Source organism: Chelmon rostratus, chromosome 14, assembly GCF_017976325.1.
Source record: "Chelmon rostratus isolate fCheRos1 chromosome 14, fCheRos1.pri, whole genome shotgun sequence".
Taxonomy (NCBI): Eukaryota; Metazoa; Chordata; class Actinopteri; order Chaetodontiformes; family Chaetodontidae; genus Chelmon; species Chelmon rostratus.
This window is the reverse complement of record NC_055671.1, coordinates 18,709,644-18,735,592: the sequence shown is the minus strand read 5'-3', so window position 1 is coordinate 18,735,592 and position 25,949 is coordinate 18,709,644. Positions and strand designations below refer to the sequence as shown.

The 25,949-nt window shown below is 40.3% G+C and overlaps 1 protein-coding gene across 1 annotated transcript in view; it reads left to right on the top strand.

Moving 5' to 3' along the window:
* The window catches only part of fstl4 (follistatin-like 4), a 188,541-nt gene that overhangs the window by 50,820 nt on the left and 111,772 nt on the right, over positions 1-25,949 (top strand). The window contains exon 3 of the mRNA XM_041952258.1: positions 17,281-17,523. Within this exon, the coding sequence (XP_041808192.1) occupies positions 17,281-17,523 (243 nt within the window). The remainder of the gene's footprint in view (positions 1-17,280; positions 17,524-25,949) is intronic.

The window sequence follows — 25,949 nt, the reverse complement described above, 5'->3', positions numbered from 1 at the left end:
TGTCCCCACTCAATCTCTCTTTCTGTCACCACATTAAGCCTCGTAGACCCAAACATGTTCAAAACACCCACAAACGCACACATACACACACAGTGACCGCTCAGTGGTGGTCCCTCAGATGCTTGGCCTCCATTCATTTCACCAGCTGCCCTCCAGTCACCCCTCCCCCATTTCACTTTCTGTCTGATTTTCCCCTGCTCTCTTCCCATCCCTTCTCTTTTTGTCCTCCATCCTCTTCTCTTTTCCTCTCATCTCTCGCACCTCCCTTCTTCTCGACTGTCACCCTCTAGTCTTATGTTTTTCTCCTCCGCCATGAACTCCTTCTCTTGCTCTTCCCACTGCTTCGTAGTTCATCTCATCCTCCCCTCTGCCCCTGATTTTCATCCCCCCTCTCTCACACCCCTCTGTGTCACTCCTCTTACACCCCAGCTTGTAATATGGCAAATATCCAGTGTAGTTGTGTAGTATTCAAAAGTCAAATTCTGGTTACAGTGGGCCATCTGGACACCAGAGACCCTAATGGTTGTAAGATTTTGATATTTTTGAAGCTATTATACCTAATTAGTATTCTGTTTATTTTATATGCCATCTCTATTAATTGATCTTCTCATTGGGCTGCAGTATTCGATGTTATGAGGTCCTGTTTGGGATTTACCTGCACGTAAAACTCATTATCATGCATTTACAGTGTCATATACAGATGATATCTGAAAAATTGTTTTAAAGTGAGCTATAAAAGTGAAAACTTTAGCTTTGTCAGGGGGCCAAATACTTTTGCCAGAGGGCAGGATTTAGCCCACGGGCAACTATTTGCCTGTCGCTGCCGTAGGTTATACTATATATCAAGTGCTCTTTATGCTGCAAATATTTCAGCAATTTGAGTAAACTTTTAGAAGCAGGGCCTAAGAGCAAGCGCTTTATTCAAAACTCTTTAAAAATCATTTGCATACAAATAGAAATGTGTGAGGTGAAAACAGGTGCCGCAAAGGTGTGAAGACTTGAAGATGAAGTGTAAAGTGTAACATTTAAAGAATGAAATGTAAAAGTGCAAATGCGAACTAGAAAGCACCGGAGGGTTTATACCTCTGCCAAGGTTGCACAATCGTCGACACATATTACTATAAAAATATACACTGTCTTATTCTGCATCTCAGTATGAATCTACATCAGAATGCAAAACAGTGATCAGAGACTTATGTTTTTTTTTTTTTTCCAAGTTCAGTGCAGACAATGTTAAAACCTTTTTTTTTTTTAAAGATTCTGATCTGCATTTAAAAAATTAGGGATAATAAGGCCTAAATTAGGTGGAGGAATAGACAAGGTGTATGTTACTTGCTTTAATTTAGGGAGAAATTAAAAGCTGGACTGACTTTAAAAAAAAAAAAACAAACTTGACTCAAGCACCAGGGAACTGGGCTGCTGGCCCAGATCCATTACGGTCAAGAGATCGCTTTACTTTTCTCTCTTGTCATGCCCCACCTCCCTTCCACCTCTTTTTCCTTTGTTTTCTTCTCTTGTTCTTCCTCAGGCCCCTCCTTGTATCCCTCTTCTCCCACCTCCCTCTTTTCGCTTGCTGTCTCTTTCTTCCTCCTGTCCTGCTGTCACCCCTCACTTCTGGAGTAATGACAGCCAGCTGTCAACACCACACCGGCTCTCCTGACCACTGAGCAGACCCGACAGCAGCACTGATGAGATCGCTCACTGAACGCCTCTCTCCGGGCAAAGCTCGGTCAGAGCTATTTTAGATGGCCATTGTTCTGTTTTATTTATTCATTAGCTTCCTTTTTTTTTGTTTTTGTCGTGGGTGTGTCTGGTGTGTTTTTTTTTCAGTATGTTTATTCATGTGTGCATGCCTTACTCTTTCTTCTTTGTTTTTTTTCTCCCAATGATTTAAATAAATTTAAAATATAATAGAAAAAATATCAGACTATTTTTCCCCATGATGCCTTTTGGGTACCTTGAGGCAAATCATCATTTAAACATTAGACCTGTCAGTTGTATAAGAGGGAAAAAGTGTTCATGTATTATTCACTACTTCTAATTCTGGGCTGATCCGTTTGCAGCTGTCCTTACCTGTTTAGTTCGGCATTGTCTTCACCAGGTGTGTGCTGCGGTTTCTGCTGGAGACTAATATTACTATTCACTTAAAGCTTCTGGTGTGAATTGAATAATGCTGTCATAGCAGTGACAGCGCTATCAAAAGCATCATTTTAAAAGCTCAGTTATTTATGTTTCATTATTTATCCGTTGTTGATCTTTAGTTTGGCCTTAGTTTGCCACTCTGATAATACTCTTGGTTCCATAAAGTGATGAATTTTTCCCTAACAAATGCCATGATTCAGTAGGCAGAAGCCAGTGCCCTCTCCTCACCCTCAGTGTTGAAAGGCTATGGAAACCCTTTTAAAACCGAGAGCTATGTGCCAGGTTTTTGTCCAGCTTTTAGCTTTTAGCACTGTGACTCTGTGTTTTTTTTAAAATCTTCTATTATGTTTCATAGAGATAGTCTATAAAGGCCTATGCAGCCATCAGAATCCCCACCCCCACCCCTCCACAGCTTTTTGAAGGGCTTTCATTTCCAAGTTGAGCCCTCTCTCTCTGTCTCATCCTTTGGTTTTGTCTTCATCATCTCTCCTCCTCTGTATCTCTCCATCTATGTCCTATGTCATCCTTCTCTTATTCCTCACACTGGAAATACTCTTCCAGTCCTATCTCCAGTTTCAGAAGAACTACAAAAGCACATCTCGCATCATTTATTTCTGTGGAAACAGTCTCTGTGAGCGCTTTCATAACGCAACTGAATTTAATAAAATTCTGGCATCATATTTGATTTTTTGCCTCTATGGGAAGTTACTTTTCCTTTCATTCCATGAAATTCATCATTGTTGTCTCTTTGCGTCACTTTGCAAAATCCTCACTTCAGTTTTTCAGTCAAATTCTTCTCTGCTTAATAGGATCAGTCTGATTAACTCTTCTTGTGGTATTAGGTCTGACTCATCGCTCATTTAATTGGATTGTTTCAGGTTTTTTTCTAGACGTGTCATTTAAACACACACAAGGAATAGACAGATGGAACAATCCGTGTGACTTCAGTAAAATCAGTTAAGAATATTATGTTATTATATTCACAACACTGCCTCATCCTTTCACACTCTGTGCAGTGTGTGCTGTTCAGCATGGCAAGATTGGAAAATCGAAGGTTACAACATCGTTGCTGATAGAGATTTATATAAGGCAACACAAGCTGCTTAAGAGTCCTTGCCTCCTTAAGAGTGTAAAGCTGCAGGCAATTGAATGTTCTGTGTCCCAACTCAGTAAACATATTTGTAACAATACACTGGCAAGGAAAGTGCAAACAAGCAAGCAAGTCCCAATTGTTTATGTACTGTCAGGTATATTGTGACTACAGCTCAATACCACTGCCATCAGAATAATGCTGCCTCAGTAATTGTTTTTGAAGGCAATCCAGGTTTCTCAGCTGCTTGTTCTGTAGTTGTTTTTAGTTGATTGTCTCTTTTTAATGTCCAGACAAGGAGTTCAAGTGAGCAAATGTAAGCACTGCAGCTGCAACTACACACTGATGACAGTGGTGCTCTAAATAAAAAAAACAAAATCACTGTATTTCAGTCATACTGTACAATGTATCTCAAGCCTCAATGACAAAACACCAACATCTTGGTGAACATTGTCAGTGTTTATTTGCACTGCGTACTTATTTACTGAAAAAATATTCATACATATTCATCATATATTTATGCAAACAGAAAGGTATCAGAAAAATCAATAGGCGATGTACTGCATCTATATCTGGACACATTTTTCACACAGTACTGAAAAAACACAGCATGGATATATCTTCCAATCCTTCAAGAGTGTGTGTAAGTGCAAAGCTTGAGATATGGGTGAAATGAAAGCTCCATTCACACAGGACTAATATTACCTGGGGGATGCCCAGTGATTTGTAATAAAAGCACAGATCATCTGGGATTTTAATCTTCTGTGAATCTTCCACGTCTGCCAAGACAGAAATCCCCTTGATAATACTAATCTCATGCAAATGGTGGTCTCAAACATGATCTATTTTTCAGCCAAAGCCTCTTAATCTTTTTCATCTTGTAGATGTGAAATTTATTAATTTTTTTCTGTCACGGAAAGCAATTGAAAGCTCCTTTGGGGCAAACTCCCAGCCCAGTGTCCCTGGGAAATATATTCATATTGGCAATTCTGCAATTGATGATTTATGACCAATACCTATGATCATGCCATAACAGGAAATAGTATATTTATGTAACTGCGAATTCAATAAAATACTCCAGCAGTGTACGATGTGCATCAAAACAGCCATTCTCAATGTTTCCTCTGTAAGCATACATATTGGCAGTAGTGTGTTATTGCAAGCTGATGTGCTACACTGCGCTGTCAGGATACAACACAATCCTATTTCTGATTATTTTTGTGGCTTTTTACCTTTATTGGACAGTCAGTGTGGAGAGACTGGAATTGTGGGAAGTGAGAGGGATATGACATGCAACAAAGTTCCTCCAGTGGGTTTCGTCTTGAAAGGGCAGGAGGTCAGCATGATGGAGCAAGTAATGTGTTCCACTTTGACGGCTGTGTCTGACCAACAATGGATTGCTTTAAAATTATTCAACCACAGCGATCCATCTCTGACCTGAATTTTTTCTGACCTTAACAATGCTGCGATGTGCAGATATTGTAGAATTATTCATAATCAGACTGCAAAAATCATTTCCAAACGTCAGCGCAATCCGGTGTTTTGCAAAATCCTCTTGTGTCAAAATTATGTTTGACAGCCCAGGTTTGATTTGTCGAGTGCACAATTGAGTGCATGACTTTTGCGCTGGTGATTTCAGCAAATTTCATCATCCCTTTCTTTTGTAATTTCCATTGCCAGAATACAAGAAGCAAAGTCACACAGCCTGTTGCCTTCAGGTAGAGTGCTTACCGGTCGTCGACATACAGCAGTACATTTGATGTGCATTATCATCCATAATAATGTAGATCGTCTTTTAGAGCGTATTGTAGCCTGAGAAACAAATTAATATATAAACCAAAAGAAAGAATCTTTCCTCCACACCAATGACCCACACTGTTGTACTAGGTGGCATCTTCCTAAATAGAAAAAAAGTACTATATCTACACCTGATTGAGTAACGTTTGTTAAAACTACAGTGCCCAGCTGTTCTAGGAAATTACTGAGCCTTTTTCCAAAAATCACAAAAAAACAATATAGTTGTGGCTTGTTTTTTAACTTCCATCCATCCATCATACCAGCCTTATCCATTGTATTTAAATTTTACTGTTCAAAATTGTTCTATTTTGTGGGTCCCAATTTTAGTGGAAGGCCAAGATAAAATACAAAATCTATCACCAGTAAATAAAAAACCCTGTCAGTACAGCTCTAATACATGTCAGAGCCATGTATGGAACCATACTGCAGTCCTTTTTAAAGAATAAAGAGAAGGATTTAATGCACAACACCATCTCTGTGTGAACAGAGCATTAAGCAGCTAAAGCCCACCCAACAGAGGAAGCTTTTACAAGCCGTGTGAGAGGACGTAGCCCTCGATCTTCTGTCTCTCACCTTTGCGCCTCACCTCTGTGGCCTCTCGCCCTGCGGGGGCTATTAGTCATCTTGGCTATGGGAGCAAGGCCATCGGGGGCGTTTGGTCTCTGTTCTCCCTGAGCCCTGCAGGGAGGGAGTTGCAGGTGTGGTGTCAGCAGAAATACGGTATATACTGTAGAGAGATGTGTAAATAGAGAGATAAATAGCGAGAGGCTGGAGATGGATCGAAGGGATTAAGATATCGTTGATAATAAACGTGAATGGAGTGTTGTGGGACCGTAACATGAAAGGGTTTATAGTTATGGAAAAACTGTGTTTTTGATGAGGGAAAAGACAGGAGCACCACTTGTTTTCTTTACAAATGTGCATGCACCTTTGCATACATAGAAACAGAGATAAAAATTTAATTTAAGCCTTGAAAATTGAGATTGTATGGCTCCAAAAGCTTGAGTACAGGACACAGGAGGGGCATTTCTTCCTTTTAAACACTTTCCATTTGTACACTACATACTCCTTAGATGTGCTGAGATTTTTTTTTCCAGTGGAGATTTTATTTCCCACCCTCACATGCTCGTTCAAACCTATGGCAGAAAAATATGTCCATCCTGTGCTGGCATTAATGTTAAAATATGAGTGTGGCAGCTGAAGAGGGCTGATTCTCAAGCCCTGTATTGCTGTATTGTTGTAGCTGCAGCAGCGGTAAATAATATAGCACATGGTGTGAACCAGCTCCTCTAGAGTGGTCACAGGTAGCAATGCAAAGCACATGCAGGCATGTCAACACGTAGACAACCACACATACACACCTACACAATAACAAGTAAGAAACAGCAAAGTATCCTCTGGAACTTTGGTCCATCTGGAATTGGAGCAGATGGTGTGCAACAAGCACCTGCGTAAAATTAGTTTTCATGAACAAAGCATTGACATTCAGGTTAGTTTGTATGCAGTGTGAGTGTGCATTACTGTTGTATAAATGTTTGGATCTATGAATATGGATGCAACAACATCTTCTTACATACATAGTAGCATGTAATTTAATTAAGTTCTGAATCCAATTAAGTGTTTTCATTAGAACAGGTGAAGGTTTTTCAGTGGGATGAAATAAGTAGGCGTCTGAATTTAGTTTCAGGTGATTATACACTAATGAAAACACAATTATAATTTTTAGATTCCATTTCTGTGAATAAACCCACCTAAACCCTACGCACTGGACCTTTAATTCCACTAACCTGAAGAAAAGAAACAACACATACATTCCCCAGTGTCACTCTTAAACTGCATTGAGCACGTAGGGCATTTAGTCCATTCACAGAGCACATGTGCCACAGAATGTGTCTTTTTACTGACTACACCTGACGATAACTAGAGTCATTTCCTGTATACTGGTGTTTTAATTAAAGAAGAACATTGACATTCCCATTCCTGTATAAAAGGGCCACGCGTGCCTCGTCTAAAAATGATATAAATAGACGACTGGCCCGTTTTTACATTTGTAGTGTGGATCTCTGTGTTCATACATGCCGCTTGCACGCTGCTCATGCCTGGTGTAGCCAGTTTTATGGATTATAGTGGCAGCATAATGTTGCCACTCCGCGCTCAATGTAACGAAGCTTCTGAATGAAAATACTTGCAAATGCTCATTTGCCAAAGTTGTGAGCACCCTGACTTGAGCTCACCTGGTTTGTCTGACTGTTATACCAAACTCTGTTTGGTATTCTAGCTTTTCATCATACTTAATTGTTGAGGAATGCCCAGAGGCTGCATCCAAAATTCATTATTTCACAAGAGGACGCCCTGCCATCCTCCCAAATCATTTCAGTTTCCTGGGGATGGCAGCCCACAGAGTGAGCAACAGATACCTGTCATACCATAACCAATGTGGCCATGTGACTGACGGCTGCCTAGTGTGAATTCCAGCTAACTGTGGTCTCTCAGTAGTTTACACATGCTGTCAGAGCTTTGTACTCCCCAATGGTTCACCTGCTCTTTTTGTATTTATGCCTTCCTCATTTGTTCTTTGCCTTTATTTTTCTGCTCTCATTTTCATTCCCTGTGGGCAACCGCACTCCAACTTGCTGAGAGAAAACAAGTTGCGTCATCCCAACATAAAAAATAACATTTTTTTTTTTTTTTTTGCATAAACTCTTTTCATTCTTAAATTTTATGAATATGATTGATCTGTCTGTGTTAGTTTTGTAGTTCACACAATTTTAAAATATCTTTTTTGTCCATTCTGCTCAGTGAGTTTCTGGATTGGCTCTAGCCCCCATTTCAATCCTGAAATAAATGAACAAATGTTTGTTTAACAGCGTAGCGCATGGCCAGCATGAGTCATTGCAGCAGCACATCTGCCGCTTCACAATTGTTGAGTGAAAAAGCTTGTAGTAGCAAAATGTCAACTTGCAAGTTGGACAAGTTGGAGTGAGGGACTGAGAAGGGTCATAATTGAATTACAATGTTTTTAACATTGAGCCTGCACAGTATGTGCTGAGAATGGAAGTATCAAACCTGGTTCAGAGGATCAGATGGATTCCTAAAAAGCAATATGTGGTGCATTATCACGTTTCATGTTCTGGGCCTGCCCTGGTCTGGAGCCTAGCCTCTTGCCAATCACAAACAAAAAATTACTCAGAAACCCATAAAGATATCGCCAACTATCTGGTGTAGTGGATCATGCGGGAGCCCCAGGTAACAGTAACAGCAGCAGCAGCTCGGGTCTTCCAGGTCGCTCTTTCAAGAGCGCTGAGCCCCTCTGTGGAGCGGCTGCAGATACACGGGGATCAAAGGATCAATACAGGCCTATCAGCTGAACCAGCCAGATGAGCCCAGTGACATTTTGTCTGAGGCACAGACCGAATGTCCCTGCTCTGTAGAGGCCGAGTCAGCCTTTCTCTCTGCTCTTTTTCAAAGAGTTTTCACATTTTGTGTCAACGGACTTGCTTTTCATTCATTTGTGTCTTTGATTTTGCTGTCTTTTACCTCTCTTAATCCTGGATCTTTTTCTTTTTCTCTCAGTCCTCAGTTGGCTCCTTTTTGTCCATCTCTGCTTATTATCCTTTGGTTTTTTCCTCTCCTCCTTCACTTTGATTTCATTCCAATTGTATGTGTTTGTCCCATATTGGGCTCCATTTAGCACTGTCAGTTTCCTCTTATTTACCTGACCACCCTCCCCTTAAGACACTTAACTTCTTAAGCAGATGTGTCATACTTGAACTCATATCTAAAATTTAACTCTGCAGTGTCCTCACAAGGAACAGACACATGTTGTTGGCTAGGTTGTCATTGTACAAACATCTTTGCAAAGGAAATTCCCTCATTTGCTCTCCTCATTACTGAAGTTGTAACCACATTACATGCGTACCAACACACAGTAAGACCTCATAAACAGCAGCACCGACCATTTCACTTGATTACTTCTTTCACTTACATCCTGCACAATCGATAATCTGGAGGGGTCGGGGAGTGCAAGAGAAACGTCGAGACATGAGAGGAGAACAGTCAGCGTGTGTTAATAAGGGACTTGACACGTACACTTAATCAACTGTGACTACCTCCTTTAGTCTTACCATCAGCCATGCCTCTTCAGAAATCAGTGAAGTTCAGTTTGAAATCTTTGTCACGTGTGATCGACATCCTCAGAAATAATGAGTAGAAAAGGAAGGATGTCGATTGTTTTCTGGCAGTAGGTCACAAAAAAGTCAGTAGATTTGTAATTGTCAGAGCAGACAAAATCAGATAGTTGTGAGCTACATCTCCTGTGAGACTGTATTTTGTGGCATTGGTTATTTTTCAGTACATTTTTCTGTTTTCACGTGTCAGTAAAACTGTTCCTCAAGTTGGCGGATGATCTATTCAATCCCATGTACTGAACACCAAGGTACTGGCTAATCTGCCATTAAAAAAGAGGTCATGAAGGTAAGAGGTAATTTTCAGCACTTAATGGAGAAAAATGGCTCCGGGATGAAGTTTATGTTAAATGCAATTATCTTCTCAAGTTACCTTCATGAAGTGGTGTTGCAGTAGTCTCTGGTGTGCAGAGTGAGTCAGGAGGAGACAGTATGTTTCAAAGTCAGGTCTACTTTCTGTCGCGTGGTTGTCGTTCTGTCAGTCTGAAATGTCTCAACAACAACAGGATAGACTGCCATAAAATTTTGTATAGGCATTCATGGCGTGGTGCCCAGAGGATGAAGCCTAATGACTTTGGTGATACCCTGACTTGTCCTCTAGTGCCACCTGATGTAGGCAGTTTTGGTTTTGAGTGAAATGTCTCAACAACTGGATGGAACATGAACATGTACTCTGTTGCAGGAGTTTGCAACATTCCCTAATGATGTGACTCTAATGACAGTCTACTTGTCGTCCGGGTCCTTTCTGACAGTCAATACTAAAAATCTTTGTACACTGGGAGAAATAATTGTAGTGTGTGAGGTTTGCAGTCTTGTAGGTTTGAGTAATCTTCATGCTTGTTTCCTTTTCCAGTTGCAGTGCACTGATAAGGGAAGGTGAGCCCTTCTGTGCTTAAAAAAATGTTGTTACACAAAAACACAATGCAAAATAAGTCTAAGCAGTTATTTGGGTAGGTGAATATCAGTCATTGACGATGGTGTCCAAGCATATTAGCAAGTATATCATTGATGCACAGATGTAAAGTAATTGTCAATTTCCTCTTCAACTTAAGGATGCTCTGAAAAAACTCACGGGGAAACAATTATAAAACGTTGTCAGTTCTTAATAGAAAAAGAGAGCAAAACATTTGTCTCAGATGTCTTGGCAATGAAACATAACCTAAGTTCAGTCTCTGGTTATTTGTATTCTAGTTGGTTTGCTCAGAAAAGTAACATTTTGGGTACAATGCAGCAAAATAGACAGTTTGTTTTTATGTGTCTACGTATTCCACAGCATATCTCACCTAGCACCAAGGGCTGCTGTTGTCCATTGATATTCCAGTTCAGCGTGCATGTCAGAAGCGCTTTGTCCGACTGTGCGGCACAGGGGAGACAGTGTTTGACGGCGCGTCTCTGAATTTAATTATCTACAGCTGCTTCAGAGCAAATAGAATGATCTGTAGGATCAGCAGATGTGACAGAGTGCTTCTTGGGCTGCGGAACACCTACACCTAAGCACAAGAACTTCATAGACATGTGCACTATGCATGCACATTTACGCTACACAGCTACACACACACAAGTGAAATGAAAAGATGACAAGAGGATCCTTGTCGGGCTTAACTACATCTTGCAAAAGCTTACTGCTGGCAAAAAATGTCCACTCTCTGTTTCTCAAAATGTCACAAACTGATATCCTGAAGGGTTTGTGACTGCAGTTTCTGTGTTTCTGTGGTTCAGGGCGGTTTCTAACATGGTAGCGCTGCAGGCAGCGAGTCCCACATCAGCAGGGCAAATGTTCTTCTACTCTAATTAGTAAGAATCTCGGCAGTGTCCCTCTGTCTCTCTGAGGAGAACGTATCAAAAACAAACAAAACAAATTCCCCCTCTGTGGAGCTGGATTAAGTACAGAATAAATAAAGTTTGTTGTGATTGCCTTTAAATGTTAAAAGGATTTAAAGAGCTTGAGAGTCAAGCCTCAGGTATAAATATATTGAGGCATATTTTAGTTGCTAAATAGAGCGAGGGTTTAGACAAGTGCATTGCTTCCAGAGTTAAATGACACATACTGACTCTCTCTTTTTCTCTGTCCGTGCGTGCTGCGTTCTTTATGCGAGCGTGCTGATGTACAATGCACATGTGATTGCGTGCATACAGATTGTATGTGCCACTCTGGATTCAAATTACCAATGGCTTCATCACAATGATACAGTGAGATCTGAGACTGACAAGATTGTAGCTTCTCCCAACAAATGAAAAGGCAGTCAGTCAGGCAGACAGTCGTGCTGTGCCTCCAGTTATGCTCTCATCCACTTAGGCGCGCATAAAAGAGAATGAAAGGGGAAACTTATCTTTGTCTGTCGAAAAATGTCAGAAAGATAAGGGAAAATGGTCTTAACGTTTTGGTCTTACAAATCCCTCACGTTCCCATGCAATTATCGACAGCGTTCCTCGCAATACATGTCCTGGAAATCTCTGATTGTGGTGGACAATGCCTGGTCTCCGTTTCCCTGAAGCCCGGCAAAGCTCATCACCAGACGGGGACTCGACAAAGAGGATATGCATGCACAACAGAATAAAGAGAAAAAATACAGAGGACCCAATAAAGAATAAAAGAGAAAGGACTTGAGTGACAGGACGTGAGGCTTGACACCGGATGGTCAGCCTGGCATTGTCTTGGTACTGCAGAGCGTCTGAACTTGTAAGAGCCATTTATAAGCCTGCAGCTTAGACAGGGAGGATTATCAAATGCCACTTTTAGCCTCTTAAGCAAGCAACAATTGCAGCCAACATGGTCCAAGAGAATGCGAGACAAAGGACTTACAGCAAGGATGAGTCCGAGGACTAGGACTCAGCTAAATGTCAGACAACTTGCGTATTGTAGACGCAACTTTTATGCGCCATTGTTTCTATTGTTCGAAGGGCTGCTGTTCATGTACTGTTTTCTCTGAGCAAAATGGGAGAGGGTGAGCGGGCTGTTGGAGTGAAAGAAGAGGCAGGGAGGGAATAAACGAGGAGGAAGAAGGAGGAACAGCCACCGGTGGGTAACTGCTGCCGGACGGTTGTTGCTAAGCGTTTAATCTCCCACGCTTGGAGAATACAAACGATCTTGTAATCGTCCCCGACCTTGACATGAACAGCAAGGTCGCAAGGGAGCCGGGCTATTTTGCATTTCCGACAGATGCTTTGCAGAGACACGCAGAACAATTAGTAAACTGGATAAAAAAGAATTGAATCTGTCTTACTACCCCCTCTCCAGTGCTTCCCTCGGGGTAGTCACCTGGCACACCCCCAACCCCAAAGCTTCCTCAAGCAGATTTCGAATACTTAATTAGTATAAAGAAGTAGTTGATGCTTTCCTACATATCTGTGGCTTGTGCCTGTTTTTTAAGGGCTCCAGCCATTGATTATTATTATTAGTGTCTGTAGTATGTCTAGAAATTGCTTGTTTTGTCTGACCAACAGTTTAATTTGCAATGGTATAAAGCAGATCAAGAAGCAAATCTAAGAGGCTGGACTCAAAAATGTTTAGAATTTTGCTTGATAAATTACTTAAACAGTTAACCATCAAGTAAAATGAATCAATTTAATCGCTAATTCGAGTCAGTCATTGATAGATGGACTATTTGTTTCAGCAGCATCTCTGTGTTTGTATTTGACAGTGTGCCTGTGTTAGCAAGCACAGATGTTGTGTATTAGGTGGTGACTGCATGCTAGCCTGCATGATGACACCTCAAAGTGAGTAGGAAGGTGCTACTGTATGTGCTTTTTTGTGCTTGTGTTTCTCTGTGTGTCGGCCACAGAATCGCCTTTACGTAATTAAGGGACTTTTGTCATCCGACAACAGCGCATTACCTCTATTATTGAATATGCTGAGAGTTGAGATATGATAATACTCCGGGCAAATTCAATTTCTGTTTTCGGCAGTTTGATTATGAAAAGCCCAGACAGAGCTCTTTTAAGTCAAGTCAGTATGGTTTTTTAGCTTTTTCCACAGAGGGATAATAGAACTGACCTCCACCCAGCATCTCAACCAAGTCAGCCTCAAAACAGTATCAACACAAAGACCACCAAGTCCCTTTGGGATGTGTATTCATTTCCTTGTAAAATGGCCTTCACAGTGTCCCCTAAGTGAAATGTAATGTTACGAGCTTCAGCTTCCTTTTGCATGCTTATTTCGTTAGCTGTTAGAATTATGATTTCATTTTCACCGTTTTTATAGATTTTTTTTCCTTCTACCTTGACATCGAGTTTATTCCTGTGGTGCAATTGGTTTCTCACATTACTTCAGCCCTGGTTTCCATGGCAAATAACAGAAAAACACGATGCTTGAAAATTTCAAAGAAAAAGCTCTTCTGAAACTCAGCTGAGTCAAATAGGGCTGAAGCTTTGTTTTTACACCAAAACATCAGATTTTTTATTTGATCTCAGAACAGCACATTTTGGAAGATAAACAGCGAGCCATATGGAGGGTTTTAAGAACAGAAATTAAATGTATATATATTTAAATAAAAATATAAATAAATATAGATACATAAATACTTATACTCTTAATTAAATCTTGCATGATACGGTGGTAGATATGTAGGCTGTAGCTGAACAGATGGAGGAAAATGCCAAATTCTATACTGTTTTAGATGAGATTGAGGTCTTTGCGGACAAACTGGAATGATATTGGTCCTGACTGACACAGAAATTAATGGCGCTGTATTCTTGATCCTCGCGGAGATAGTGTAGCACTGAGATTGCACAAGGCTGGTCGACCTGGCCGTCCTTCTTTTGATTTACTGGCACAATTGAACTCTATGTGCTGTGTCGTCTGAAAATCCATGATCTCGCAAAGCGGTTTTGAGTGTCCCAGTGTACTATTAAGAGGCTAATTGAGTAGAGTGGCATCAGGTAAGTTAAGGTCAAGTTGGATAACCATTTGCTTGTAGGGTAGTGCTACATATCACAGCCAGGGATCAGCCAGATAGCCGTGTCACGGCATCTGATGTACAACATATGATATACTGGTATCATATTAAAAAAGACAACCTAAGGCGTCTATTGGTCTCAACCATATCATGCTAGTCCCTCTGCTCTTTTTCAGCAAAGCCTGTAATCTGATCTAAAATAGGACAGGAATTGGCATTCCTACATAGGAATGCCAGTTTCTGTGCAATACATATGCTTATCTACAGCCAACGCATCTACCATTGTAGGATTTCATAAAGATCCTCACCAGATGCTGCCTACTTGGATTCGGCAAAAGTGGCAAATTCAAGTTCAATCACCAATGATGAAGTTTTGATTGATGAAGTCGACAGATTTGTTTATTTGCTGCAGCGAAGTAAATAAATACATAAATTAAGCATTTATGTTAATGTCTGATTTAATTTGTCCTGTATTTATATATGGTGACAAGCATTTTATTATATAATTATTTATTCATTGATGTATTTAAGCATTTTATTATATAATTATTTATGTTTTTAATTTATTTAGTTTTAGCCCTCAAAACCCTGCCTAAGCACAGGCTGTGATGGCTGTTTTGATATTTGTGTATTCTACGGATGGTATTGAGTGGGAATAAAAAGAAAACTCTGGAAGAAAACTCCATAGAACAAAACCATCAAATTGACTATAAGAATAAATAAATCTGACTTTTACTTTTATTTGCAAGTGAAAATTATTTTTTATTATTTACATATGCACATAAAAATACACAATTATCTTTATTCAAATACACTCTGGAGTTGCTCCTCTGCCAATGAAATCAACACTATATGTGTGCTAGTGTAGGAGGTGGTCTTGTTTGCTGATACTGCTTGAGCTTTCCCATGATCATATGAATAATGTGTAAACGCACCTCAAGTTTTATGTCTAATTTATGACCATTGACATTTTCCAGATGGGCTTAAAGAGGCACCAGATACGCAGCTTGTATCTGCTTGAGCATGTTTTTTGTTTTATTTTTACTGCGACAACCCCAAGGCACACAGGCCCATAAATCCAACCCTCAGATCTCAACAAGGGAGGCGGGTCCTGGTCAAGCTCATAGGCTCATAGAGTCAGGTAAAATCAATCCAAGGTGGAGGGTCTGTCTGGATCTGCAGCTTTTTGACTCGCCTTAAGCGCATATAGATTAAATCAAGGTGAAGAAGCGAGGTGTCCTGGGCAGTGAGTGGTGACGATAGGGATGCTTAACTTGTTCATTTGTGCCTGCATCGTGTGTGTAGGGCAGGAGCTGGCACAAGCAGTGGTTGTTATGAAGATGATGGACTGAGTGAGTGTATGTGTTGACGCGTGAAAGGGAGAGTAAGACTAGCAGTGTGAGCTCTACTTCCATTATGTGCTCAGGTATGCAAATCTCGATGTGTTCATATATAATGTATGTGCGAATATGTGAGAGGTGTTAACTACATTTGGCTTTTTGATTTGTAGGGAGTTAAGCTTTTTTTTTTTTAAAAATGCTTTCTCCTTGTTAGCGCTGTCTTATAACTGTGATAACGACTGGAGGTGTTTGACTTGAGTTTACGCTTTTTCTATTTCAGGGGCATACCGCATAATTTGTCTTGCTACTGTGTTGTAATTGGTATGTTTCTGTTGTCTTATGGTACTCACATATCTTATGCAGTATTTGTTTAAATCAGAATAAATGAAAGCCTGGTTACAATTTTCCATGAGGTGGGAGATGCATTGGGAAATCCCATTTTTGTATTTGTGCGGTGGATTTATTTTCAGATGTTCTGCTTAAGTGCTACTACAGAGTTCCTCCTCACTGGTTCTGTGCCGGCACCTGGCACATACGTCTACTTTGGATTCAAGGATGAACTGATTTGAATTTCATGGTGAAAAGTCAAAGATCAAGGTCACTTGATGTGACCTCACCAAACACCATAACTCAAGAATTAATACGCTAATTATGACTAAATTACACACAAATGTCTCATGGGATAAGTGATGACATTTTATATCCAAAAGGGCAAAGGCCAGCTTTATAGTGACATCATAACGTTCTGCAGAAACACTTTTCTGGCCATTTTTCAACACCATAACTCAGGAACAGAAGGGCAGATTGTGACCATATTTCACATTTGGTCAGATACTGAGTTGATGACACTAATCTTGGGTGTCCACCTTGAGACTGTGCTGATTGTAGAGATATTCTGTGCTGCTGGTGGTACGTGTGAAGCATCCATGTTTTACAATTTGTAGCTTCTTTTCAGCAACATCCACATTTGAAGCATTGTAGTCCACCACAAGCTCACTGGTTTTGCTGATATTGAGCCTTAGGTGATTGTCGTTGCATAATGTGACAAAGTCTCAGTCCTCTCTAAAAATAGTATTTAAGTGAAGAAGTGTCCAGTGTCTCTGAAATCATACAAGTCAATATAGTGATAACATGTGATTGAATCTTTTACTGAACCCCAACAGCATGTTTCATTAGAGTAGGCATGTCCAAACTATTCCATACATCACATCAACATCAAGGGATCCCTTAGTTATCAGCTGAAAAGGGAGATCAGCTGATTAAATGAGTCCAGCCTGGTGCGCTCCTCCTTGGTTGGAACGAAAACCTGCAGCCACACGGCCCTTTATGGAATAGTTTGGACATGGCTGCATTAGAGGCTGGTTGGAGCACTGGAAACCAAACAGAGTTTAGTCATAGTGAACATTGATTGGTGACAAATAGTTTATTTCAGGGATGTACATGCTGGTCTTTGTAGATATGTAGCAGGCAGATAGTTTAAATTTTTTGGAAATATTCAATTTCTTTTCCTTTCCGGTATGAAGGTGGCAAACTGATTGCTGTTTAGGGAGTGGGTTTATATTTTAGACTTTTCTTTCTTCTCAATACATTTGCCACCAACTATTCATCACTAGACATCAGTATTTTATTTTCAAATCTGCTGGATGTGAATCAGCAAGGACACAATACTCTTGTCTGTCTCAGCCCAAAATGTGTGATCTTTGGTGATGTATATTTTAATTTTGTGCTCACGTAAAATTGTGCATGTAGAAACTTTCTGTTCTAGATTTTATGAACTCGCTCATGTACTCTCGCTCCCTTCCTAAATAAACCCTTCTCTCTCTCTCTTCCAGCCCTGTCTGACCCAGAAGGGGGTCCCTGTCGGAGGACCTACTGTGGGCGGGGTCGACAGTGTGTGCTGATGGCAGAAACTGGCCGTGCTGAGTGTGTTTGCCAGGAAAAATGTCGGCCCTCCTTTGTGCCAGTGTGTGGCTCTGATGGCAGGTTCTATGAGAACCACTGTGAGGTTTACCGCACCGCCTGCCTGGAGAGGAGACGGATCTATGTGGTGCACAGCAAGGACTGCTTCTTCAAAGGTACTGCTTCACTGTTACGCTGATACACTGTTACACTGCAAAGGGCTGCTACACACTGTATTAAAAATATAGTTCAAGAGATTATTTGAAGGAACCAGCAGCAGCATTTATAATAGGTCCAATTAACTGAGTTACTTTGTCATAATTAGGATTAATTAATGACACAGAGGAAGTCTGTATGTCATGCCCATGATGTGATTAGTGCAGGTGGTTTCCCACAGTTTTGTCAAAAGAGGATATTGCTATTAGCCCTTCTTTACATTCCATTAGGTGTGGTTAAAATATTTTTTGCTGAAGAGGAAAAATATTTTTAAGCTTTTTTTTTCATCTGTGTTTCATTTATTCCACCATCTAATGATGCTCCAAAGCTCTGCAAGGAAATTTCTTTCCAAAACTGACCCAGTGAAAAAGCAAAATTTGTGCTAATGATGTTTGTTTGTTTATAGTAGCTATGCTGTTGGCTTAAAATGAACATGGGGGTGACTGAAGTTAAAATGTGGCACACAGCAGCGCCTTTAATATTGTATTGCATATGTTTTAGTAGTAGTTGCACAAATCTGAATGAATATTTCTGCATTTATTTGATATGAAATAACTCCATGTCTCATGAACCAAAAAATCTTGAGCTTAAGTGATATCAAGTGAAACAGTAGTTATTGGTTAACCTCCCTTCACCAAAAAACAGACATTAAGGGTTCATAAACATCATTTAGATTAAGATTTTTACTTTTTTTGCAGTGTGCTGCTGCTATAGCACAAGAGCACAGTGATGCTGCACAGGGCCTGTTTGTCTATGATGTCTGACTGCATCAGTGAGGCACAGGTTAACACTGTTGATGCCTTCTGTGAGTGAAAATGGTTCTCAAATGATCTTCTGATATCTGCGAGGCACACTTTTAAGCATTTTGAAGGCTGCAGTGGGGCTTTGACTTAAGTTTGATGTTGAAACATTTAAACAGAAATAGTGATGTACAGACAAACAAAATCAATTGTTTTGTAACACGTTGCCACTGTCAAGCTCTTGTCACAAGCATCAATCACCTTGGAAATCATGTTGTTTCTGTCAGCCACCTATTCAATCGAGCTGAATGAAAGAATGAAATCATTTGTAGTTTGGCACTGAAGGCTGTGGCTCAGGGTCAAGTTTGTCTGGGAAACGATAGCTACTTTGGCAGTTGGACAGGAGGCATTTTTATCGTGCTGTCTTCATCGTCTCTGTGCGCTCTGCTGCTGAAATCACACCCCTTTCAGTTTAAGTAAGCATACTTGGTCCTCATCATCAACACTGGCATCTAAATCATGTATAGTGGCACCCTTCAAGTTTATTTACGTATCAATCTAATTTAGGGTTGAGGGTTAATGTTAATGGTGGGTTTACATTGAGAAGGTAAACAATGTGTTGTTTGTTTTAACAGTGTGTCGTGCTGTGATTTCCTCCAAGAGTTTAAACTTCCTCTTTCAAAAACCAGATCTTTAGTCTGTGCTCGTGGAAAAATTTTCTATATAAATAAATATAAATTCATACAGTATGTCCACATACACGTTTAACTTCTGCGTCACTCCTGCCCTCTACCACCTACTACATCAATAGCCCAGCACTCACAAATCACCACTAGGTTACTGTGCATCACCAGTTCTCTGTAGTAATCATTAGAATCTTCACTGCCTGACTGTTGCTCATTAGCAAAAGTGCACTCTCAGCATGAACAGTCAGCAATATAACAGCTCAGTCATGACCTCGATTTAAAGGTACCTTGCCTCAGTAGGGTTTCTACTAATTTTAAGTATTTTAAGTACACACACAAACATTATTTCACTTTCAAATACCAGCAAGCAAGCATGCATGCCTATGTACAGTGTACCTGTTGGCATCTCCTCCTCTTTAAATTTGGTTTTCCAGGTCAGACTAGTATTAAACCTCTTTTATAATCCCTCAGGGTGTGGATGTTAAAATAGAAAGTAATGCTATAGTTATTTAGAGTGCATGGTTTTATGTCATCGCAGTGCAAATACATATACACACACAAACTTGCACAGACACACAGAAACATGGCAGCACTTTTAGTCATATCACATTAGGGAGGGAAGGATTTCTGGCAGACACCACCATGCATAGCTAATCCACATTAGGGATGTTCAGTCGGCACATTAGGCTTAAACTCGAGATGTCTGAATGCAAACCAGCGGGAGATGGAAAATGTTGGAAATCAGTCACATGCCACGGGAATTGTGTGTGTGTGTGTGTCTGAGTAATTGGGAAGTAATTATTTCACCTGATGTACAAAGACATCATAGGAAAGCATGTCTCACAGTGCTGTGCTAGAGTCATTATTCACAATTATTTTTGTATAAACAGCTGAGGAACTGGAGAGGTGGTGCGGTGGTTAAATTGTCTAGCATCCCTATTGGCCTTTGGTTGCCTTATTCCTCTTTGTTTGCCCGGCTGCACCCTTCCTGTCTCACTCAAAACTCTTGAAATTAGCATCACACCCTGGTTTGAAGCCTGTGTAGCTCATCCAAACATTGGTATTGACTGCCGTAGAACAAGCCATTTTGACGCCTGTTCCACATTGCTCTTTGAATGGAGTTTGTGCCAGTAATTCACTTAGCAGGTGCTCCAGTCCTTACCTGTGTGGGTGTATGTCAACATAAAAAGGTTTGAAAATCTGTCAGAATAATTGCACTGGCATAACACAACAAGATTTTATAGACTCACTGAGGAGTGTATTGTTATTCCCTTGCAGTGTTTTGTTTCTCTTTGAAACAAATTGAGTAAAAGAGTAGGTTAAGCTACATGTTCTCCCTCCTTTTCAACAAATCATTTTTTCTCTGTTTCTTTTTTCTTTTTTTTTGGTTGTTGTTTTGATTAGATATTTCGGGACCCATTTTTTGAAAGTCTAGAGTGTATTAAATTCTGATAGCAAGAAATGTCCTTAGTCTCAGTCTAAAAACAAGACACTCACAGATGAAAATAGATCTCTTGGGTCCCTACAGCTATGCATTAAGCCACATGGCAAATATATTTTGGGCTTTTTTTTTTCCTTCAAATTTTGCTTTCAAATTCGATAAACCTAAAAGCTCTGCCGTGAAAGCCAATTTCCTTCAGCTCAGGGCTATGGTCAAAGTCGCAGTCTTGAATTTGGCAACTTGTGCAGGCTTTCGTCTCATCGTATCTGGATTATTGTGATGCAGTGTGTCCAGCCAGTGCAAACTCTCCCAAATTGGCAAAAGAAAGTGGAACCATATTTCTGTTGCGCTGACCTCCCTTCACTGGCTCCCATTTACAGAGCTGATTTAAGGTTTTGTTTATTCACAGAGCTTTGAATGGGTCATGCATAATGACAACCTCCTCTCTCACTGTTCCACCACCTGGTCATATAGGACATCCAAAGCTGCAGAATAATATCCATCATTCACACATCTAAAATATCTACCCGCTGTGGCTATTGAGCCTTGCTGTCTTTCTTGCCTCTCGGCCGAGACTTTTCATGGAGAGAAATATACTTTCAAGTAAACTACACGATGGATGACTGATAACAATAACTTTTTGCACATGCCACATCATCATCACCACAAACTAAATGAGCTGTATATAAAAAAAAAAAAACGTTTTTTTTCCTCAGGCAGTGGGGAAAGCATGGCCGACCTGTTGAGGCAGACACAGTTGCAGAGATGATGGAATTTACCACTATGGGTATTAAAGGTTGCAGATATTCTCATTGATGAAGCTTGAAGGAGGTTGTAGCCTGCTTCTGACCTGATAGCACTGGTGTACTCTAAGTGTTTGGAAAATGATCTGCAGTTTGTGAGACAGGCAGAGGCAGGAGAGGTGATTGCATATAGGGTGTAAATGATGACTATAAACCTCTGGATGGAGCTCTTTGTTCTGTCCTGTCACTGGCTTCTTTGTATTAACACATAGTCTGTTTAGCTGCTACTTTAATCCATGTCGATTTGACAGTGCATACGCATAGTAGAATAACAATGGAAGATGAAAAACACTTTCACAAGTAAACAGGTAACTATTACACAACAGTGTTAGGAACCAAAACAGGACAAAGGTTTTCATTGTTGCACCTTCTGAATAAGTTGAATTCTGCTTTCATTGTGGTACTTTAAAGATTACTCTGAGCCACCTTAAGCTGTCTACTTTACAAAGACTCTGCTAAGGAATTAGCACCAAAACCCGCAAATGTGTAACTCACACAAGTGAAAGTCACCATGTGTTCTCAAGAATATTGATAAGCAGCCTCAAAGTTAAAAGTTATTTGACCCCAAATGGCTTCAGAAGGGGCACTTTGTCAATAAAGAAGACTGATATGCCAGCTGCACTCAAACCTAATAACCCATTTAGATTGTAATTGCCAAAAGTCATAAAATGGGTTTTCCTTGAGGATGTCGTCTGTTTTTTTTCACTGTGTGAAAAATGACACCCCCCAACCAAATAACTGATGCCATAAAAATGATTATCCCTTTTAATAGAGAGACAGTGCCACCCCTTGACTTTTCAGACTAACCATGCATGATAATCTGTGTATTGTATTTTCCCCTATTTGTATTTTCCTGAATAATCAGGACAAAGGAGATCACATAGAAACAGAAACGTGTTGAAACACATGTGTGCGGATTTGTTAAAATGAGATCAGGCTTTTGTCTAAACATCATAAACCAGCCTATGATTATGTTCAGTGCAGAAGACAGAAAGTAATGTGAAGGTTGAGGTGAGGTCTTCAGCGCCTTGACTGAGACATCGAACACCAGGGGTCACGTTTTGTCTCTCACCACCCACCATGGATAACATTTAGATAATGTTTTCAAGAAGGATGTGCACTTCCTGTCTGAAACACAAATGAAAACTGAAACTAAGCAGAGTAACATGCATCTTAAGTACAAACACAAACACATGTTGTGGCATTGTGCAAAAAGCTGATTACCTAGCAAGTTATGGAAGATCATTTAAGTCCCTGACCAATCACCTTCTAATTCATGAACTTAGCATCACAAACACAGATGCTTTCTTTCCCTTCCCCACCCACTTCTGACCCTTTCTTTGATTCCAACTCCATTCCTTTGAAAGCATTTGAAAAAGAACTAACAGAGTTTATCACTTTCATCTTCCTGATGAGTAGGAAGCTCCAGTGAAGGCAGACCAAAGAGACATCTGTTTCCATTGGGCCATGTAAAGGCACCCAGCAGGGGGGTCGTACTGGTGATACTTGGTCGTGATGCTGTTGACTCCCAGATTGGATGTTGATTTGTTGCCATCCGCCAGACAGAAATTAGTCATGAGGCTCACAGTGTGCTGTGCTTCAGTTAGGACAGGGCACTGATCCATTCAGTCATCCATCTGCCCATCCACCCATTTAGCAAATGATTCCCACCCTTGTTGCCTTGTAGTTCCTAAAAATGAAGCAATATTTACCTGCAACCCCTTGTCATGAGTTGTATATGTCTGCCAGTGTTTCTTTATTGATTTGTGATTTATCCTGCTACCCAGTGACAAGTTTATAATTCAATTAGTTGGTCAGCAGAAAATTAATCAGCAACTTTTTTGGTAATTGATCAAACATTCAAGCTATTTTTCAAGCAAAAAAACAATCCAAAAACAATCAGCTTCTTAAATGTGAGGATGTCCTGCTTTCTTTGAAAAGTATTCCAAAGAAAGTATAAAATGACTCCAAAGTACTACAAGCAATTTTTCAATGTCTGTTGACTTTCTGTAGACAGAATAATGTGTTTAATCATTCAAATAATTGGCAGATTAATTGATGATTAATGAAAATAATAATCGCAGTGTGTCTCACTTTAAGAGCCACCTCAACCATTCTGATCACTCCGTATCGTCCCACCCTGCTCGGCGGCAGCTGTGGTTATTGCATTAGCCATCAAAGCTGCCCCCCTCGTCTTTCTCTCTTTGCCCTCTCCGCAGCCCGTGGCAGCGCTCTGCCTCCGCCGTCCATCTTATTGCTCGCTAACCCTCTGCCCCCTCCTGTGACTGAGACTATTAGCTCGGTCACACAAACACACGGCTCTCATAAGGAGGGCCAACTTTGGCGTGAGCTCTAGCCCTGCAGCTTTAGTTGTGTACACAGAGGCTGGGTAAGGTCACAGCAAGATGTTTATACCAACCATGTGTGGTTGCTTGCAGGATGTTCATGATCGCTTTTGTTTTGTTTCATGTTCTCCTCTGTGCCAAGGCTTCATTGGATTTGAAAGACTAAAATTGAGTTGCTTTTATAGACATGTCAGTGTTTTTTGTGTGGTCTTAGTCCTTCAAAATTGAAAGGACTCTTAATTGTGATATGAGAGCTGCTATAAAGTTTTTTTTTTTTTTTTACACACTATGTTCTCTATTTGTCGAAATGAAATTCTGGTGTGTGGTGGTATTTATACAGTCTGGTAAGCTCAAATCAACCTTACGATTAACTTACGATAACTGAAAACCAAAAACTTTGTCAAAATTACAGAAGCAATTTCCCTTGATTGTAATGCATATGTCTGCCTTTTTCTATCTTGAATATACAAAATTCTTGAAACCAGTTGATTTGTATTTTATACACAAGTACTAAAATATTTGTATGAAAATAATGCTTTTATTACGCAGTGATAGTCAAAGGTGCTGCTGATTGGAGATATTGTATCTCAATGGGACCTTTTTGGTTGCATAGAGCATTGATCCCCAACCCGTGGGTCATTTGGTCCTGGGCCGCACAGAAAGAAAAAATAATTTCCATTATTTTGTTTTTTCACAGCCAGGTCCTCTTGACATGATTAAAAAGTGGATTTACGTTCATTATTATTGTTATTATTATTATTAAAGAGAAAAAAAAACACAGTTTTTAATGCCGATCTTATCATTTTATTTTGTTTTTATCTGCTACACCTTTAGACTGGGCCGTGAAAATATTGTCAGACATTAAACTGGGCCATGGTACAGAAAAGGTTGGGGACCACTGGCATAGAGGATAAATAAAGAAACTTACATGATGAAATTGAGATAATTTGAAACCAGAGTTGAGATGTACATATAACCACTCAGGTGAACAGTAAGCTTAACTATCCTCTTGTTCACCTTCTATATCTTTGTTGTAAAATGATCGATTTAGTGAGTTCACATGTGTGCTGTGTGATTAGAGCATCACCTGCTTGAGTTTTGCAGACACTTCAATATATGTAAAATTCCCCACGTTCATTCTGCTGCACTCTCTGAAGCGACACCATTCAGAGCTACATCACAATGACACGTTTTATAAACGCTCACCATTGAACTGTTTCAGCGGGGGTGTAAAGTTGTCCAGGTCACATGACGAGCAACTGGATCAGAAGTTACCATCTAACTCTCTGTTAGGTTAATGGAGGCTGGAGTTGGGCTGGGCTACCAGGTGTGACACGTCCACACTCACACAAATACACACAAACACATACCTAACGCCCTCCAGGCCTCCCCTGACAGGCCTTTATTTGTTACAGTGGGTTTATTAACGAGCAGTCCGACCATCCCCATCTTTCTTCGTGTTTTTTTGCCCAACACCTTTCTCCTCATTTTCTCTCCTCAACGGTCACGTGGGTCTTAACTCATTAAGATGATTTCCTCCCCACAGATTCATTAAGGTGGAAGTATTTGCTGTATGAAATGGATGCCCTGTCCCAGATAGAGATGTCCCCAGGTCCGTCTCTTGTCCCCTGCCTCATAAACATCTGTCTCCCCAGAAAGCTCTTTTCGGCCACTATTGCTCCCTGCTGTTGTGGGACAACATCAAGGATACTGCACCAAAAGTACACTCTTTTCCTGCCAGCTATGGATAAAGCTATAGCATGTATGTTGAACAGACTGTACCTCATGTGGTATTTCAACAAAATTAAGAGGAGAATTTAACATTATAAGTTGGTTTCTTCACTTAGGGTATGGAACGATAATGTAATATAACTGTTGAATATTTTATTTCATTCATCTACTTTGTAAAAACTGAGTAAATGTGCACCACTTGTGCAGCATTAAATGACAGTAAGAGGTCAAATATTCAGGTCAGTCCTTCTCTGCAGAGTGTTTATTCCCCGATCGTAAGACACAAGTTCGTATTTTTCACCTGAGTTACTTGTGGGGGAGATTTCTCGCAGTGTTTACACCAGTTAGGGTGCGGTGGGACACACTTTATTGCACACACTTTATTGGAACCCGTAGGCTAATAAGATTTGTGTAGAAGTGCAGCTTGATCTCTTGCGGCTTTTTTTGGACCTTGCCGTGCGAGAGAGAGTAGACTCACTGACTGACTCTGAATCAGTGATTTCACCTACTTATACCTCTGTGTGTTACGGAGCTATTTTCGAGCTGTGTTCCACCTTTTCCTTTTGCATAAGCAAACAACCACAGACTGGTAAGCCAGTCCAAGGCAAAGTAAAACAGTGTCACTTTTAATCAGACATAA